We start from the raw sequence: 19,535 nt of genomic DNA on the forward strand, positions 1-19,535 counted from the left end.
AAAGACAAAAACCACTGCTGGTTCAGTTTGCAGGGCCCTGCTGGGGATTTTGTCCTCAACAATCTTAGGTGACGTGAGTGGGTAATTTTCTTGGTCTGGTGTTGACATCAGGGTATGTTGGCCACAGGAACGAATGGAGAAACATTCCACACTCTCTAGTTTGTGAAGAAGTGGTGCTTGATCTTCTTGAAATGCTTGGGGATTCCTAAGTGAAACCATCTGGATTTGGGCTTTTCTTTGTAGCAGGTTTCAGTAGTTACATCTCCTTGGAACTGTAAGTCAAGACTTCCTCGTCTAGACTTTCTGTTTCAAATCCAAGTCCATTTGTGTTTCAGAGACTCAGTTTTGAGGGTTCGAATCTGGAGGAGTGTGTCTAAGTCATTTGCCACTTGACTGGTGATCGGAATAGTCCTCCGTAATCTGCTGTTTCTGGAAGGCAGGTAGCAGGGCTCGCCTTGCACTCCTGATAACTGGAGAGCCCCTTCTCCCGCTGGTGAGTCCAGCTAATAGTTTACAAACTATGTAGAAAATGCAAAGATCTACTTTTACTATATTTGTGTGTGTGTATGTGTGCGTGTGTGTGTGCACGTGCATGTAGGAACCTGCATGTGAGTGCAGATGCCTGAGGAGGCCAGAGGTGTTGGATCCCCATGGAAGTCGTGAGCTGCCTGACCTGGGTCCTGGGAACCTTTGCAAGTGCGGTATGTGCTCTTAACTGCGGAACCATCTCTCCAGCCCCCGGAATTATATTTTGAAAGTTCCATGGACTGTTCCCTGTTGTTTTTATCATGGAGAATGTGTTAACTTTCACACTTACTCTCATTTATCCTAGGAAGGGCCATTAGGGAGGGCTGTATTCTGGCTGACATGAGAGTTAGTCAGGGTCTTGGGAAAGAGTTTGTTATTCTATCAGATTGCCCTGTGGATGGCTGACTGTTCAGCTCATCATTTCGGAACAACTGAGGAATAAATAATTGGCGCAGGAGTGGGTGGCAGTCTGTCGCTTACTCTAATGATGTGGAAAGGATGGTTCCTGCTGATGCCCAGAGGTTGGTGGGTATAGAGGAGGGAATAGGAACTATCAAACTAGTAGATAGAAAACTTCAACTATAGCTGTACTCTAAATATAGAACTCACAGCTTCAATGCCATCAAGGGGATATTTAAATTAACCTGCTTTCCTTAAAACACAGTGAAACAAATTATATGTAACTGGGTCTCAACATAGCCCCTAGCTGGCCTGGAAGTCACTCTAGATCACAGAAATCTGCCTGTCTCTGCTCCAGAGTCTGGGCCTAAGGGCATGCTCCTCTACACCTGGCAGGAACTAGCTTTTATACGATGTCTGTACTGTTGGGTCAAAATACACCTAGTTAACCTAACTCAGTATTCTGGCAGCTGTCACTGGAAGAGAGTATTGTCTGGGAGTCTAAAGTTGGGATGCGAAGCAAATGCTGGTTCTTCCCAGCCCATGAAGACTCAAGGGTTCACTACCATGGCTGAGCACCTGGCTTGATGCCACCAGTGGCCAGGGTCGCACAAGTTTCCCATGCTGGCCTCCCTGGATGGCCATACGCACTGTATGACACTGAAGCCGGTCACTGTGTTTGGAAACGACTGCCCGAGATCTCTGGACTCTATTTTCATCGTTTCTCTAACAGTCATTGGCCATTGATTTGTTGTTCTACTTCATCTCAGTCTTTCATATGAGCTCATCCCTCATTCTAGTTGACAGGATTGGCTCTGGACACACTTCCTTGCCTTGATTTTCACCTCAAGTTGCTGTACAGACCTTATGCTACAGTTGTTTGGGTTTGGGCTCTACAATAATAATAATTAATAATAATAATAAATACAAATTAAAAAATGGAGCTTCACTTAGGGTCATGTGACTGCCATGTGTTTATAATGTGACCTGTGCATACTGGATGTAATTTTATAAAAATGAAAGTGAAGTTACAGAGCCGTGTTGAGACTCCTGATGTAGTTTTTAAAAGATATCATAGTTAAAGGATGCATTTTAATAACTTATGTAAATGTGCCTCCAAGAATGCACGCCGTGTTTCCTAAGGGCAGATGTCGCACCTGTGAGTCAGGAATGATTATGGTCCCTAAAGTGAATGCCACACTGGTTTCAAAGGTGTTGCTGTGTGCAGGTGTTCTCCGCCCTTTCTTGTATATTTAAAAGCACGGGCTGTAGGCTCTCTGGTGTCCCACGTGGGGAAGCTGCTGCCAGGAGGTAAATTCACACCACATTTTGAGCACTAGCGTTGGCATCCAAACCCAGATCTGACTTCATAGCTCATTCTCTCATTCATCCTTAGGGATCTCCGAGTTGACAGAGACTCTTCCCTCCTTTGGGAAACTGGAAATGAACATTGCAGCGTTCAGGCTGGGACACTGAATTACAGTCAATGCACCAAAAATGCAGGTCATTTTTTTTTTTATTTTGGCTTTTTAAAATCACTGTTTATTCCATTTGGTAGAGGATTTTTTTTCATACAAATATTTGCAACAATTTTGAATTCCCCAAAACCATACATAGACGATAAATACCATGCTATTAAAGTATTAAATTTGTACAAAAATACTTTACAGTTTAATACTTGTTTGTTACAAACAAAAATACATATTTAAGTGACTCATGATCTTTTTTTATTTTTTTTTCCTTAACAGGATTCTGTTCTATACTTTCTTGCCCTGGCAGTTCTGAAATGTGTTTGAAATCATATGTTTCTTTGCACAGAAAAAGATGAATCATTTTCCTTAAACAAAGGACACAGTGTTTGGATGCTTTGTCTGTGTGGGTGTATTAGTGACCAAAATGAACATGTTTGGAAAATAATTGCTTTGATATTCTACCATCAATATACAGATCTCTATATTTTTTTAATATTTACCAAATAACAGTTATTAGTATAGCTATTCAAAATATCTGAACAAATGACAACAGTTGCCAACAAACATTAAAGCAACTGTCACAGTTATTTTATTGCTTTGGGGAAGGTGATTGGCAATGAGATTTTGTGAAGATGTATTTACAAGTTCAGCAAGTGGCATGGCTCAGAACAAAAGGTAGCCCCGTGTCATTAAGTACGTGTGCTGTGCACCCTCGGTGTGCCGATCTGCAAACGTGAACTAGATGAGTTCTAGTGGCCTACCCATAAAGTGAACCTCATTTCATTCAACTCTTCATTCATTCTTAAATTCTTTAGTCTTGGGATTTTAAAAATAGGATCATATCACTAATTCTCCGTGTTACTACACATTCTAATTCATTATCAGAGAGTTTCAACTATTTAAAAAAAAATGTGTCTTAAAGGGGGGAAAAAAACAGGTCACAAGACATATCCTGTTTGATCATCCGTTGCATGGGGAGTAGCATACATCTTAGTTAAAATCATTCCTACATTTACCACCACCTATTATGATCTCCTGCGTGCATCGTTGTGGAAACGTTTTAAGAAAACCTAATGCTATACTCGCACCCCTCCCACTGTGGCAGGCCTAGCGGTTGACCCATCTGCTCCCCTAGCAGAGCTAGCTCTACGTGAATCCACGTTGCTTCTGTTCTTACGTTAATGGCTGTAGAGTAAGAAACGCATCCTTAGGGAAATTATCATAGAGAATATTGCCAAACGATGTTTCTGTAAAAAGTGACAGGAAGATGAACTGTAAAAATGTTTTCTCTGATCTTAAGTCGTGGGAAGGGGGCGGGCTGCTTCCTTTTGATTCTCTACCATTGGGCCTGTCAGAGAAAGGCCTGCCAGTTACTGGAGCGGCCATGGTAAAAGAGACCTCTTCAGGTTGGGAAGGGGTGTGAACATGAGCCATGAGGGACATTTAAAAGACCCCTGTGCTTGCACTTAATGCCACGTGACTCTCTGTGCCTCAGCTGTCACAGAAATCTTAAAGGGATTTTTAGCACCATGTAGATATTGTCTTTGTCCTGCTTTGTGAAGGTGTTGCTATAAAGTGTTAGTGGGTTCTCGGGTCTCTAGATTACCACCGTGGCTGGGCTGTGGGAAGAAAGCGCTGTTCTGTCCGCTCCAGTCTCCCGGCAGAGCCTGCTGTTCTACTGACTTCTGGGAGGCCAGTGGGTTTCTGCTAATGACCAGGTCCAGCTTGTTGCCAGATTCGGCTATGAGCGGCACGACCAGGCAGCAGTCAAAGTCTCTCGTCCGGACGTGGTTCACCTGCCAGGCCAAGAAGAGCCACTTTCAATGACCAGTGCGGCCACTGCTCCCAAACCCAGAGGCCAGCGGCTGAATCCCAAGGGGGACCACGCCATTTGGTTGCTTGGTTCACTGTTTATCCTCTGCCACTGCCTGTTGGGAGCTGAAAAGCAAGGCAACATCCTTCGGTCCCCACACTAAGATCACCCCGGTCAGTCTCCTGTTGCTCAATGCTACCCCAGTTTACAGCAGAAGAAAGCAGCTTAGAGTGGAGAGCTGCTTTGCTGTAGACTAGCGGTGGGCAAGGGCTCCAGCAAGGTAGCCGCAGGCAGTCTGGCTGTCATGATGCATAGAGCTACCTCAATTAAGAACAAACCCACCCCCTCCTCAACTGACATGTGCTGCAGGCACTCCAATTCTCTTTCAACACTGTGAACTTGGGAATTGAACCTCGGGGGTCACACAATTAGACCAACACCCTACGATGGAGTTGTAAGTCCCCGCCCCACAGCTGCACTTGTTAAAATCACCTGCGTCCAATTCCCAGTCCTGGCTTCCCATTCTCTCCCCTGCTTTTTAGGACAAGTGTGGGGTACTTTGAAGGACCCAGTTTAAACCCTGGGAACCGAAGCGTCCTGGCCTCCTTGGCTGCTGGCAGCTTACTACTCCAGACATCTGCCTGTCCCCTAGCTCGCCTCTGATGTAACAAATGATGGCAAAGGTTGCTGCCCGGGCCTGAGAAGAACACCACATCCATGTCTCCAGCTGTCGGCTGGAGATGAACATTTGGGGCATCTTTGCCTGTCTCTGGCTGCTTCCTGCTTCCACTACTTCCTCAATGAACCACTCGGACATTTGCCCCCAAACTTGAAGGCTCCCAGTACCGACAACTAGGTGCCACCTCCTCTCACGTCTTCACTCTTCATTCTTGTCTGTGTGACTTGGGGACAGAGGATTCCCCTACTGGCTCACGGTGCTCTCCCGTCCGGGATCCATTATTGAGCAACACTGAACTATTACAGAAGCCTATCCAAGGGCTGCCCACCCTCCAGGCCTGGCTTTCTCCCAAAGTAGTGGGAGACCATACACAGCATACACTGGACATGGGATGGACAAGAGCCACCAGGGCCTCCTCTATAAATGTATGTCCCACATAACGGCCTGCAATTGCTGAGACAACTGGGAGAATTTGTCTTTAAACCATCACCCAAGTCAAAGATCCAAATCCCTGTCTCTGTTCATTAAACCAGGCTTGCTGGCTACTCTCGTACTTGATTCCCTGTTAAACCTGGGCCCTTGTTTCTCATGGTGCAATCGGCTTTCCTCGGCTTTGATCCTCTACTGTTTTTAGTTCTATGCTCCCTCCATGCTTCTCTTCCCCTTCTAGCTAGGCGCTCACTATGGGTACCTTTGTCTAACCCCTCCTTCCAGAAATCTTTAGCCCTGGCTGGAACACTGTCTTTAAACAACAGATCAAACTTTATGAACTGTGTCGCATCGGGATGGGCTGAAGTTACGAAGGACTTTGTCCAAAACAGGTAGGTAGATTTAGCTACACTTCCCTGGTCTCGTGAACACCTGCTTCTTTCTCCACCATGTCCCTGTTCATTCACGCTAATACTGTATTACTTCTCTCTCTCTCTCTCTCTCTCTCTCTCTCTCTCTCTCTCTCTCTCTCTCTCTCTCTCTTTCTCTGTGTGTGTGTGTGTGTGTGTGTGTTGTAGGTACATGTGAATGTGTTTTTGTGTGGAGGTCAGCGACAGATATCAGGGATCATCCGGGTTTGCTCTCCTCCTTTCTTTCTTTAAGACGGGGCCTCTTACTGACACTGTAGCTTAGTGGTTTGGCTAGACTGGCTGGTCAACGAGCTTCAGGGCCACATCTAGGCTGAGGTTTGAGGAATAAACATTCAAACGGAAAGGACAGCTCAGTGTCAGAAAACTCAGGAAGTTGAGATAGAATCCTTTATCCAGCTGTTCGCTGCTGCTGGCGCCATAGTGCAATGACAAGAGGAGAGTGGAAGGGTCCAGAGTGTGAAGGAGAATTTGGAGGGCATTGCTGCTTGTAGGTCAGAGGCAAGGATTCAGGACTCCCTCTGAGGTCTTACCTGTAAGAGCCTGTCATAGGGCTTCAGGCCACCAAGATCACCTGGCCCAGCTGGGCGGATATTCTTGACATACACTCCTTTCTCCAGCAGGCCATCTGCCACGCTGAACCCAAAGTCCTCCATGCCAGAGTCCTTGTATAAGGTCACCTGGAAAGTGCAAAAATGTGGAGGTTAGCCGAGCAGGAGCCGTTTGCTGCTGAAGTCTCTTGGGTCAGACACCCACCCTTGCTACTTTGCTCCTACCCCAAGAGCATCCTTGGAATCTAAAGTCTCAACCTGAGCTGCCAAAGGAGGACAAATAAGTCACATTTTTCTCTTATTGTTATTGTTCCTCTTCACTAAAATAGTGCGTGCATCATTGCTGTAGGAGGCCCTTTTGTCTTTGGGTTGCTTTCATTGGTTAATAAAGAAACAATTAGACCAACACCCTACGATGGAGTTGTAAGTCCTCACCCCACAGCAGCACTTGTTAAAATCACCTGCGTCCAATTCCCAGTCCTGGCTTCCCATTCTCTCCCCTGCTTTTTAGGACAAGTGTGGGGTACTTTGAAGGACCCAGTTTAAACTCTGGGAACCGAAGCGTCCTCGGCTCCTTGGCTGCTGGCAGCTTACTACTCCAGACATCCCCACATGACGTTTTATTAGGTTGCCTGGGGGTGTTTTAGAAAGAGCTCTGTTGATGAGCTGCATGGACATCTCAGCAAATACAACAGTGTTTCATCTTTGGCCCTGTTGATAGAGCAGAACTTAGGTAGGTGTGGAAAATTAAGCAGAATGCTGGGAAGAAGAAAGCAGAGTCGGAGAGACGCCATGGATCTGCTGGAGATAGACGTGCTGAATATTACCGGGTAGCCACTGCCACGTGGTGATACACAGATTAATAGAAATGGGTTAAATTAAGATGCAAGAATTAGCCAATAAGACGCTAATGGGCCAAGCAGTGATTTAATTAATACAGTTTCGGTGTGGTTATTTCATGGCTAAGCTAGCCGGATGGCCGGAATGAACAAGAGGCCCTTTCTTGCAACACATCATGTGTATTCTCTCGTGTGTGTGTGTGTGTGTGTGTGTGTGTGTGTGTGTGTGTGTGTGTGTGTGTAGGTCAGAGGAGGACAAAGTCAGGTATCTTGGTACCCTGATCTATCATCCTCAGCTATAGTCTCCTGGGACAGGTTCTCTTACTGAACCCCGAGCTTGCCGTTTTCCAGCAAGGCTGACTGGTCATTAAGTCCTATCAATTCTATCCCTTACTGTTCCCCATGTGATACTGGGGTTACAAGCATGTGCTGCCACACCCGGCATTTTCTTGGGGGCTAGGGATCTGAACTCAGGTCCTCAGGCTTGTGTAGCAAGAACTACTCTTACCCACTAATTCACCTCCCCAGACTCCACCTCCTCCTGGCAAATTTCAGTTCTTAGGCATAGGACACAGCGGGCAGCTTGATGTCTAATGTCTCCCTGGAGCAGCCCTCAGGCTGGGAGGGAAGCCAGGGATGAGTGATGTTGAAGGATAACCTTTTTCTGCCTCCCACGAGCCTGGTGCTCTCCTACATACTGTTTTCTACACCATCTCTCCATTTGAACCTGTGCACGATGAAACACTGTTGTATTTGCTGAGATGCCCATGCAGCTCATCAACAGAGCTCTTTCTAAAACACCCCCAGGCAACCTAATAAAACGTCATGTGGGGATGGGCTAGTTCTGTTCACTTGCCCAGCGTTTTTTAGCAGTTCAAAGTGTCTACCCTTCCACGGTACACCTGATACCCTGCACTACACCTGAGGGCAGCTCCCTACAGCTCCACCCCTCCCCCAGCTTCACTTCTTCAAGAGGCAGCCTGAGGTGAAAGAGAAAGCCATGTGCACACCCGCAAAATGCTTCCTGAACCCCTGACCGTGTTCTAAAGATTGGGCTGAATGCTGGAACCGGAGGAAACAACAGAAAGGAGAGTCAAACCCACACTGAGCTCCCTCATCTGGCACTTTCCATGCACGTGTGCTAGAGGTGGGTGCTGCTTTATTAAGGTTTATTAGGTGCCCTCCAAAGTCTAATTGTATTTCAGCAAGGATCTGGGCTTAGTTCATAAACGAATCATTACACACGCACACACACACACACAAACACACACACATACATGCACACACATACACATTCCTGTCAAATAGTAGAAAAAAAGCAAACCCCTCAGAGCTATACAAGGCAAACACAACAGCTAGACCTTTTATAGCAGGCTTAGATTTTTATATCCAGTTATTTGACTGAGGAGAGGTATGGACCACTGAAGGAAACGCAAAGGGGGTCAGAGTGGGGATTTTATTTCACTGAATAGAAAGCTAAAAGCAAAACAAAACAGAACAAAAAGCAATCAAGCTTCCTGGGTCAATACTACTTACCAGCCCGCTCTGTGGTCTGTGGTTATAGTCATTTCAGAGGTGATGGAATTCAGTTTTATGGAGGGTAAGCAATATGCCTGGGACCACAGAGGTAAGGGATGGTGGGGCAGGTCTGTCAGAATCCAGACGCCCAGTGCTTAACCAGCATGCTCCACAGGTGACCAGAACGCTTATTCCGATGCTACGGTGAAGGTGTTTGTAGTTGTTCACATTTGTAAATGCCTTAAACCGGACCAGGTTTTATAATTCATGGCACCTGGGGTCCTGGAATTACGGTATCTAAATATCCCATCCTTCTTACCTTCCTAGTCTCTTTCCCCCCAGGCACAGCCCCCAAAATGGCTTGGAACTGAATAAAGTGTGTGTGTATGTGTGTCTGTGTGCATCCTAATAAAATCCACACCTCACACACTGGTGATGTGGGGGGAGTTAAGCGGCATGACTGAGCTTGCCTTTGGCCAAAGTAAATCACACCATGAGGAAGTCTAAGTTTTGTTAGTGCCCTGGGCTCAGCTATGTGCTGCAGCTTCTGGAGAAAGGTAGTGTCTTCTTGTTCACGGCTCTATTTCAAAGCTCTAACCAGGTGCCTGCCATGTGGCAGTACATTGGGCTGAATAGAAGGAAATGGCTTTCTGGCATTCCGTGCTCTGGCTAACTGGTCATACCGAGCCACACGCTTACAAGCCAGTGCAGAGGAGGTGTGTGAACACGAAGTGGGATTTATTCTAGGCTCAAAGCCCCCTCCGCCAAGGTTCTCTGCGGTTAGACACTGCCCAGTGCCATCACGGCTGGACGGGAAGATGCTTGCTGGTGACACTGTACAGCCATGACAAGAGAGCACACTTCTGATACTGGAGCCAGCCTGGTCCACCTTGTGACTGAGGAACCTTGGATTTGGGGACTGTGAGGGAGACTAACTGGAGGGCCATTGTCAATGGAAGCTTAACTACATACTTATAACGTCTGTGAGACCTGATGTTTCAACAGGAGAAAGGATGCTATTGTCTCAACTAAGTGTATGCGTGTGTATGTGAGTGTGTGTGTCTGTGTGCGTGTATATATGTGAGTGTGTGTGCATGTGTACGTGTATGTATGTGAGTGTGTGTGTGTGTGCGTGTGTGAGTGGTGTGTGTGTGTATGTGAGTGTGCGTGTGTGAGTGGTGTGTATGTGTGTGCATGTGTGTGTATGTGAGTGTGTGTGCATGTGTACGTGTATGTATGTGTGTGTGAGTGGTGAGTGTGTGTGTGTGTGAGTGTGTGTGTGTGTGCGCAGCAGGACATTTATACAGGAACTCAGAGAGGGATGGAAACGTATCCAAGGTCAAACAGAAAGGAAACAACAAAGAGTTGCTTTAAAACAAGATATCTGATTGCAAAGATCTGATCTTTTGACTACATACTGCCTTATTTAATATATGGTTTCTTAAAAATGCTTTTTTTTTTCAATTGGATGGTATAGCTTAGTGGTAGACTAGTTACTTAGGATGTCCAAGGCCCTAGGGTCCATTCCAACACTGTCAAACCCAATAACCTCCCTCCCCAAATAAAAAAAAAATAGTACAGAAAAAATATTTAAGACCTTCTGTAATTATGTTTTTGTTTCAAGCCATAAGATGGGTGATATCTGCATTATTCATTGGAGGAAGTTATTAAGTTTCATTTTATTTTATGTATAGGAATATTTTGCATGTCTGTATGTAAGTATGCACACCATGTGGGTGCCTGTTTCCCGCAGAAGCATAGAAAGGGTGTTAAGATTCCTAGGAGACAGAGTTACAGATGGTTATGAGCTGCTTTGTGGGTGCTGGGACTTGAACTTGGGTCCTGTGCAAGAGCCAAGAGTGCTCTCAACCACTTAGCCACCTCTGACGCCTGGAAGAAGATTAGACACACACACACACACACACACACACACACACACACACACACACACACACACACCAGCTCATGTTTAGGCAGTCATGTTGGCGAGAATCTATATACATGACAGCATAACAGAGCGGATTTGGAAAAGCCCACGAGGCCTCAGTACACGAAGAACCACAGGCAACTGAGAACAGCTGGGAAGAGTGCAGCAGCTGGTGTTCTGTGCCAATGGTCAGCCCTGAAAACATACACACAAGTAAGCATTATGTGGACTGAGTATACGTATGTATACATACATGCGTGAAGTAACAATTAATGAAAGAAGAGGCCATGAATTTGAAGGGGAGAGGAAGGGGTATATGGGAGAGTTTGGAGGGAGGAAAGATAGGGGAGAAACGTTGTTCTAATTGAAATAAATAAATAAACAAACAAACTTCAAGTATCTTTTAAAATAAAGATGCCACAGCGCCAGGACTCCCTGCGTCCAACACGCAGTGGCCAACTGTCACAAATTGCATTGACCTGGGTTGCTCTTGACTTCATTGGGAGAATGTTTGCAGATGTCATATGGTAGCTTGTCTCTAAAGAGCTGATCATTTTCTTCTATAGTGACAGTTCTCAAATAAAGAGACAGTTAACGGGTATCAGAAAGAGCACACAGCCTCACCAATCCACATCTGAGACCTCAAAACCCACCTCCACAGTGACACACTTTTTCCAATGAGACCAGACCTACTCCAACAAGGCCATACTTCTTAATAGTGCTGCTCCCTTTGGGGCCATTTTCTTTCAAACCACCACATCTACTTACTAGCTTGAATTTGTAAAAATCAAATTCTCCCTTTAACTAGTATTGTCTGATTACTTTGATATGCAGTTAGTACTGGAAAGGCTGAAAGACTTTGAATTTAATTTCAGAACAGAAAAGTCGTGTGCTTGGTACTTCCAGTAACGTCTTAATGAGACTTTATTTTGTTGTAAAGGATGGGTTGAGCCTATGGTGCTTTCCATATGTGTTGTGTTCAACTGTATTAGTATTTGTTTGGATGCTCAAATGCATTTGGGTTTGGAAAAGATGGGCTGTCCTTCATTCTGAACCCCCATTTGTTCTGATAGGATCTCTGTTTTCTAGCACACATTATCACGGACACATCTTGACTATTTCTTGTCCCTCTTCTGGAATCAGCTATCACAGCCAATCCTTGATTAGATGGGAAACTTCTTGGTTTTATACTCAAAAGGAGGAAAAGAAGGAGGTGGGAAAGGGGAGAAGGCAAAGAGTCAATGGAATGTCGCTAGACTGACCTGTTTACGGGTAGGTGCAATCTCTATTCTTGAGGTCCTTGCCTGTGCACTGTTTCTTGGCTCGGTGGGTATTTTATTTCTTAATTCTTTTTCTTCTTTATTCTAGCCATGTTATTCACATGATAAATAGCATTCCTGTGGCGGGACCATTGCCTCTACTCCTAAGTGGCAGTGTGTTTTTCTTAGTTGTAACTTGAATTTGCTTCACTGTGCATCCTGGTGGGCGCCCTATGATTGGCTGAGTTAGGTGTCTGCCCCCAGGTACGCTGAAGCTCATGGTGGAAATCAGAAGTCCACTTTAGTCTTATAGCTGAGGCCTGTTTTCCAACACCATAACCCAGAGCCCTTGCATAGGAGAATAGACCTGGAGTTATGAGATTCTTCATTGCTCAGCTGGCTTGTGACTCCTAGGTATCTGCTCCACAGGCCAGAACCTGAAAGCAGCTTGTGGTGGTTTGAATGACAATGGTCCCCATAGGTTCACATATTTGAGTACTCCGCCACCTGGGAGTGGCAGGCACTATTAGAAAGAATTAGGAGCTGAGGTCTTGCTGGAGGAAGTGTGTCACTGGGGTGGGTTTTGAGGTTTCAAAAAGCTCATCCCAGCACTGAGGAGGCAGAGGCAGGTGATCTCCGAGTTAAAGGCCGACTTGGTTTACAGAGAAAGTTCTAGGACAGCTAGGGGTACACAGAAATCCTGTCTCCAAAAGCAAAGCAAAGAAATACAACAATAAACAACAACAACAAAACCAACCCGCCCTCTCCCCCAAAAAACCAACAAAAACAAAAACAAAGAAAAGCCCATTTCAAGCCAAGAGTCTCTGTCTTCCTACTACTTGTGGATCCAGATGTAGAACTCTCAGCTACTTCTCCAGCACATCTGCCTGTGTGTTACCCTGCTCCCCATCTTGATGACCACGGACCAAACCTCTGAAACTGTAAGCAAGCCCCAATCAAATATGGATAAGAGTTGTGTGGCCACGGTGTCTCTTCACAGCAACAGAACACTGACCAAGACGGAGCTAAACAACGAACGGCACCTACATTGCCAACATCCACACATTGACTGGAGCACGGATGATGAACGCCAACATAGCGGGCTAGCAGATTAGCTTGTGTGGTTCTGAGTTCCGGTTTCTGGCTAAGCCTCACACAGGATGCATCTCGATAGCAAACTGATCACAATGAGGAGCTTCTAACTGTTCTAAAATAGAAATCAAGGTTTCTGTGGAAAGATGCCCCAAGGATAGAAGATACTGAATATTGATGGCCAGCTCTATCCTTCCTTAGAGATTGCTAAGGAATAATAAATGAATACAAATGAAATTAATTATTTTAGAATCACATAAAAGATCCCAGGAATTAATAATATACTGACAGGAAACACAGGCTGGCTGCTCTCAAAATAGCCACAGTAACTCTCACCACGTAGTTCTGCTTGCTTGGAGATCACTAATGGGGAATTTTTTATTTGTTTCTGGGCTCCCCAAATTTCTAAGGATTCTGAGGTTTTACCTACAGACAAAGTCTTATCCGGGCACTTTCTGTAACTCTGTACAGGAAAACCATCCTTTCTTCTAATAAGGTCACTGAGCCTGGAAGCAGCTGATGGAGGGATTTCTCTGATCTTACTCAAACGCAGTAGGATCCAATAATGGAATATCTGACCTCATTTGCTGGGTGTCTTTGACCAAATCATGATTTCTGTTCGCATAAAGAATCTTCTCGCTGGCTAGGCAGCCTTTATTCATTTTCAACTGCTCAACAAACAGAAGATGAATTATGTATCCCATTCTCTGCCATTTTCCCCTCTCTGCCCTCTTGTGGTTCCCCAGGAACATCACACAAAACCCTGCTCTCTGAAGACGGACATCTAGAAGCCAGCTGGGTTTGCCATCTACTCTAGCCCATGTGAGCATAGTTTATCTTGTAGGATCTCTATCAGGAGAGGCCTCTGGGTAAACTGAGGCATTAACACAGTTGATAGGTTTTCTTTTTGTGTTCTAAAAGAGCCAATTAGCATCTTAAGAATAAAACTGTGAGCATGGGTACAGGTCAGTGGACTTTGGCCCAGTCTGTGCCCCCTCTCTTGATGCAGCTGCTTCAAATTCTAAGGCCCGAGCAGGAGCTATGCCTGTGGTAGGCGGGGCAGTGAGGTGAGGGGGGTTGGTGAGTGGCTGGGGGTGGGGAGGGGAGGCTACTGAGATTCAAGTTCAGCCTTGTTTTACATTTTCATCAAGTTTCCCTGCTTGTCTGAGCCATGTCCTCAGGTAGAGATCAGAAATCAATGCTTGATGCTTTAATCAGAGCCAATTCATCCCCTTTCAAGGGCAACTGAGTGCAGCATCTTGAGCAAGTCACAGTAAGTGACAGCCACCCTGGAATCAGTTCCTGAGCCCCGGCAGCCTTCTTAAAGCTCAGTCTTTTGTGGCAATAAAAGTTCACATAGTTCTCAGAGACAATGCTGATCTCTCTGGAAGTCAGTAGGCACTTGGGATTGCCCCTAGCAGACACTACTGGGGCAGCCACGCTTCCTTTAAGCAAGACGGTACAAGCAATGCCAGATCTGAGGATGGGCCTACCTTACCTGCAGATCTTAGAGAAAAATAAAATAAAACATAAGACTTCATCTTCTAAACCAACTCTCTATTCCAGGAAGAAGTGTCTCTCCTTATGTCACTAAAAGCTCCCGGATTTCCAAACAAATTGGGCCAGAAAGGCATCTGCTACTTCCATCAGGGGAGTACCCTTGGCAGAGGAGAAGAAAGGCCAGCTGCTTCTGATATGGCCTCCTGCTGCTTTTTGGCATCCTGTCGCATCGAGCGCTGGGCTGTGAGATCAGGATCCAGGATGCTGTGCTCCGTGCATTGGCAATGAAGCTGACTTGGTCCTGGAGAACTTAGTTCCCTCTGAGTGAGGGCGACCCTTCGGAAGAACTGTGGTGTATTAACAACTGCTTTTCTTGGTCGCCATAGAGCACGTTCACAATGCATTTACTTCACAGAAAAACCGAGAATTGAACCCAGCCATGGGAGCTGATGGTCCCCAAGTAATGGCTTGCCATGTCTCTGGACTTTTGACTTGCCTAGCTGCTCCTGAGCTGGGCGGCTGTGGGCGTGGGCACTTGTTCCTAGTGTCTCTTCTCAGAACTGTCTGATGTTGGCTCATGGTGTCAGCAGTCTATACTCAGCCTCTGCTTCCTAGGTTCCCGGTCACTCTAGCTTGGTTTCCTGGGCTGTAAGTCCTTTCTTATTCCTCTCCAAGTCACAGATCTCTAATTCCCGTAGACCCACAGGGTCCCCTTGATTCAGGGATCAACTGTCAGCTCTTGTCAGAGACACACCATCCACTGATACTGTGCTGGTGGGGATTAGAGGCTAAGGTTACTGTCGTGTGTGTGTGTGTGTGTGTGTGTGAGTGTGTGTGTGTGTGAGTGTGTGCGTGCGTGAGTGTGTGTGCATGTGTGTATGTGTGTGTGAGAGACAAGTTGGAACTCACTAGGCTCCTACTGAACAATGTACCAACTGTCTTGATTTTATTTCCTCACTGGAGATGGATTCCTGCAGACTGACATTGCAAAGGGCCACAGACAAGGTACATAAATCCCATCTTAAAGGGAGAAAAACCCAAGCCTTGGCTACACTGTTATGCCTTCAAGGACCGTAACACTCCTGGATGAGAGCCATGCTAATGCAATATGGAGGAGCAGAGACAGAAGGCTCGTCCTCCAGAATGTAAAAGCCAGGATAGCAGAAAGACCTTCAGGCAACTGACTATTTTAAATGAACATGCCACAGATGACATAAAATTCTTCAACCTATAAATCAATCATAACAGAGACATGCAGGGACATCAGAGAGATGGCTCCATGACAGAAGTTACAAGGAATCAGATATAGCAGCAAGGCGCACTGTCTAGCAAGCCCGTCTCGCAGGACTGCTCAAGGTCATCTGAGACGTGGGGACGTCAGCTTTTAGACGTCAGCTTTTTACTTGCCTTCCTTGGACTGTGGAGGTTGACAACTCACAAAACATAAGACATCATGTGAGCTCTGCCTGGTGGGAGTGCGGATGCCTTGGGCATCACTCTTTGTGAAAGACAGTGTGCCAAAGACAGTCCCCAAGCAGAGTGACGCTGCCGGAGAACTCTTGCTCCAGGAACTGATACAGACACCTCCTGTGTGCTTTTTAAACAAGCTTTGCCATCTGCTGTCATTACTACTGTCATAATAAACAAGCATTTTGTTTTAAGGTTTAAAATAACAAACCCACAACCGTGGGGAAGCAGTTTACCAGGCACGCTATGTAACTGAAACATGAGACCCAAACTCCAGTCCTGGTTGTTTCTTCAACAGTGTTCCCACTAGTGTCTGCCCTTGTCATGACAGGGAAGTGTCTGTGTGCCAGGCTGACACAGTGACAGTCAAGGAGCCACTGCCTCCATTCTCTGGGTCTGCTGTTCACCCTCAGTGACTCTAGGTTTTACGGCACTTACTCAAGTTCAGGCAGCTGACTGAACCTGGGAACACGTGCTCTGTAAGGTCTCTGTCCCCCGTACCAGGTGGCCCTGCTCACAGGTGGCTCTGCTCCCTGCTTGTGAAGTGTGAAAACTCAAATCCACACTCTCTCCACTTCTGCAGAAAGGAGCCCAGCAAGGCAGAGATACAGATAACAAGTTCATAAGCCACTGAGTTGCTTTTGGCTTCCATTGATTTCTGCCGCAGGCAGTCCTACACCAGCCGTGGGGAGCTCTGTGCCTGGCACAGACTCCTGTAATCTTTTGTGGGGCCTTCAGATACTTAGAGAAGAAAGAGCCATGTGCAAGAAAGAGTTTTATATTTCACGTGCAAGAATGAGCTATGCATTTCATGTGCAAGAATGAGATATGTATTTCCCTTTTATTTTTCTCCTAGTGCCAAGTCTGGAGCCTGTTCCTGTCTTGGGGAGAAGGTTACAGAAGAAGCTGCTGTTAGCCACAGCACTCTGTCCATGGAATAAGACAGTGCCACTACACCAGTTCCGCTCCAAGAAAACTCAGCCTGCAAATGCATGATGAACCCGGCTGAGGGAAAGCTCGCGCTTCCTAGGACTGACAACAATGGCCCGATGCTGCACCATCAGCAGTCTTGAATAAAAGACCCAGGACAAGAATTTTAGAATCCTGCTATAAAAAGATAAATATGAATAGCTGCATATAATTCAGTGGCATACTTCTGCTGAAAATCATGCATGGTGGGGAGATAATGAGTGTCAATATGAAGTATTTGTAAAGTTCAGCTGAGCTGAATGTGGGGACCTTGTCATCTTGCGAAAGAGCAGTTTTGGCCTGAAGGTGTGCAGAGACTGTGATTCATCTCAGAAATAGATCGAGTGGCCACCAAAGGATGTTAAAGATTCCAGAGAGAAAGGAGGAGGGTTATCAGTGAGCTGTAGCTAGGACCACACGTTCCTTATCTGCAAAGAGAGGGTGTGTGATAAGCTGCAGCACGAAACAGAACTCATCTGAAAGATAAAACACAGACGCTCCAGGCCTGAAACAGAGCCTCCCTCTCCTCTGTGCACCGCCTGTGGTCTGGGATTTTACTAAAACAGAGCCATCACCTATGTAGAGCTAGTGAAACTTTTGTGGGTGATTCCCAGTCTTTAGTCCTCAAGAGAATTCACTGACAATGTGGCTAAAATGTAAGTGCTCCTTGCCCTAGTCCCTGAGAACACAGACAGAGTGTACTGTGACAAGCACCCCACAGTGACAGTCCTCTCTCCTCTGTAGCTCAACTGTCCTTCACTCCTCAGACTGTTGTCTGGGATTAGTAACTCTCGGAATCAATTCAGTGACTGAAGGACGGGGTGGGGAAGAATGTAGCGAAGGCATGGGTAGAAAAACGAGGAGGGAACAACAGAATGAGAGAAAATTGAGACATGTCTGCCTGGGTTTCACACCATTGTGGCCACCGTAAGGGAGGATGCGCTTCAGCTTCCTGTGTCAGTCTTTGGGACTGCGCTGATTCCGGACCTGCAGTGAGGCAGGACGTACACAGGGGACCAAAGGCCAGGGTTGGAGCTCAGCTTTTGCAGTGTGCTTGCCTAGCACACATGAAGCCCCCAGTCCCACCCCTAGCACCACATAAAATCAGGAATCACGTGACCCACACCTGTAATCCCAGCAGTGGTTGGGTAGAACAGGAGGACCAGATATTTCAGGCTACATGAATTCGAGGCCATCCTGGGCTGCACAAGAACATGTCTTGAAAGAGAAAGAAACATGAGGACCATATGTGTCCTCCAAAGCCTCATCTGTTTTCTCTAACTAGGCTTCCTCTTCCATGGTCCTACCACTTTTCTCACAAAATTATTCAGATTTTGAATCTATGAATAGATTATGCCCATCCATTAAGTCAGAGTCCTCGTTATTTATTTGTTTATAGAAATGCCCTGAGCAAGGAACTCAGGACCACAAGGGGTGCACCCACACACTGAGGCAATGGGGATGTTCTATTGGGAACTCACCAAGGCCAGCTGGCCTGGGTCTGAAAAGCCTGGGAAAAAACCGGACTCTCTGAATATAGCGGACAAGGAGGACTGCTGAGAAGTCAAGAACATTGGCAATAGGTTTCTGATCCTACTGCATGTACTGGCTTTGTGGGAGCCTAGGCAGTTTGGATGCTCAACTTACTAGACCTGGATGGAGGTGGGGGTTCCTTGGACTTCCCACAGGGCAGGGAACCCTGATTGCTCTTAGGGCTGATGAGGGGGGGGACCTAATTGGGGGAGGGGGAGAGAAATGGGAGGCGGTGGGGGGGAAGAGACAGAAATCTTTAATAAATAAATAAATTTAAAAAAAAAGAAAAAAAATGCCCTGAAACACTCAAAGGTGTGCTTACAAAGATCCCAGGTGTCTCTCAGCTCCATCCAGTTGCTAACCCATCCGGTTGTAAGCTGTAGTTCATAGTTTTACTCTTTTTACAGCTTTGGCTCTTTTTAAGGCTTAACACGCAGCTCCCAAATAAATCACACAGAAACTTATTCTTTCTTATAAATGTCTGACATTAGCATGACTTGCTTTTCTTAAATTATCTGTCTACCTTTTCCCCCTAGGCTTTTGTCTTTCTCCATTCTATATACCTTTCTTTACTTCTTACTCTGTGGCTTGCTGTGTAGCTGGGTGGCTGGGTGGCCGGGAGACTGGGTGGCTGGGTGGCTGTGTAGCTGCGTGACTGGTTGGCCAGAGGCTGTGTAGCTGGGTGGCTGGATGACTGGGTGGCTGGGTGGCCGGGAGACTGGGTGGCCAGGAGACTGGGTGGCTGGATGGCTGGGTGGCTGGGTGGCCAGGAGACTGGGTGGCTGGGTGGCTGGATGACTGGGTGGCTGGGTGGCTGGGTGGCCAGGAGACTGGGTGGCTGGATGGCTGGGTGGCCAGGAGACTGGGTGGCTGGATGGCTGGGTGGCTGGGTGGCTGGATGACTGGGTGGCTGGGTGGCTGGATGACTGGGTGGCTGGGTGGCCAGGAGACTGGGTGGCTGGATGGCTGGGTGGCCAGGAGACTGGGTGGCTGGATGGCTGGGTGGCTGGGTGGCTGGATGACTGGGTGGCTGGGTGGCTGGATGACTGGGTGGCTGGGTGGCCAGGAGACTGGGTGGCTGGATGACTGGGTGGCTGGGTGGCCAGGAGACTGGGTGGCTGGATGGCTGGGT

The 19,535-nt window shown here is 46.7% G+C and overlaps 1 protein-coding gene across 14 annotated transcripts in view; it reads right to left on the minus strand.

The window, feature by feature from the left end:
• Window positions 1–19,535, minus strand: part of Grip1 (glutamate receptor interacting protein 1) — a 625,790-nt gene that overhangs the window by 7,312 nt on the left and 598,943 nt on the right. For 12 of the 14 annotated variants that reach the window (XM_075954108.1, XM_075954106.1, XM_075954117.1 and 9 more), the window contains 2 exons: window positions 6,282–6,428; window positions 2,451–4,195 (listed from right to left, as the gene is read on the minus strand). In XM_075954108.1, the coding sequence (XP_075810223.1) occupies window positions 3,968–4,195; window positions 6,282–6,428 (375 nt within the window). In that variant the 3' untranslated portion in view covers window positions 2,451–3,967. Of the gene's footprint in view, window positions 1–2,450; window positions 4,196–6,281; window positions 6,429–19,535 lie in introns of those variants that run through there. The other 2 variants (XM_075954111.1, XM_075954113.1) reach the window with 1 other exon arrangement.

This window comes from Microtus pennsylvanicus, chromosome 20 (genome assembly GCF_037038515.1).
Source record: "Microtus pennsylvanicus isolate mMicPen1 chromosome 20, mMicPen1.hap1, whole genome shotgun sequence".
Lineage (NCBI taxonomy): Eukaryota > Metazoa > Chordata > Mammalia > Rodentia > Cricetidae > Microtus > Microtus pennsylvanicus.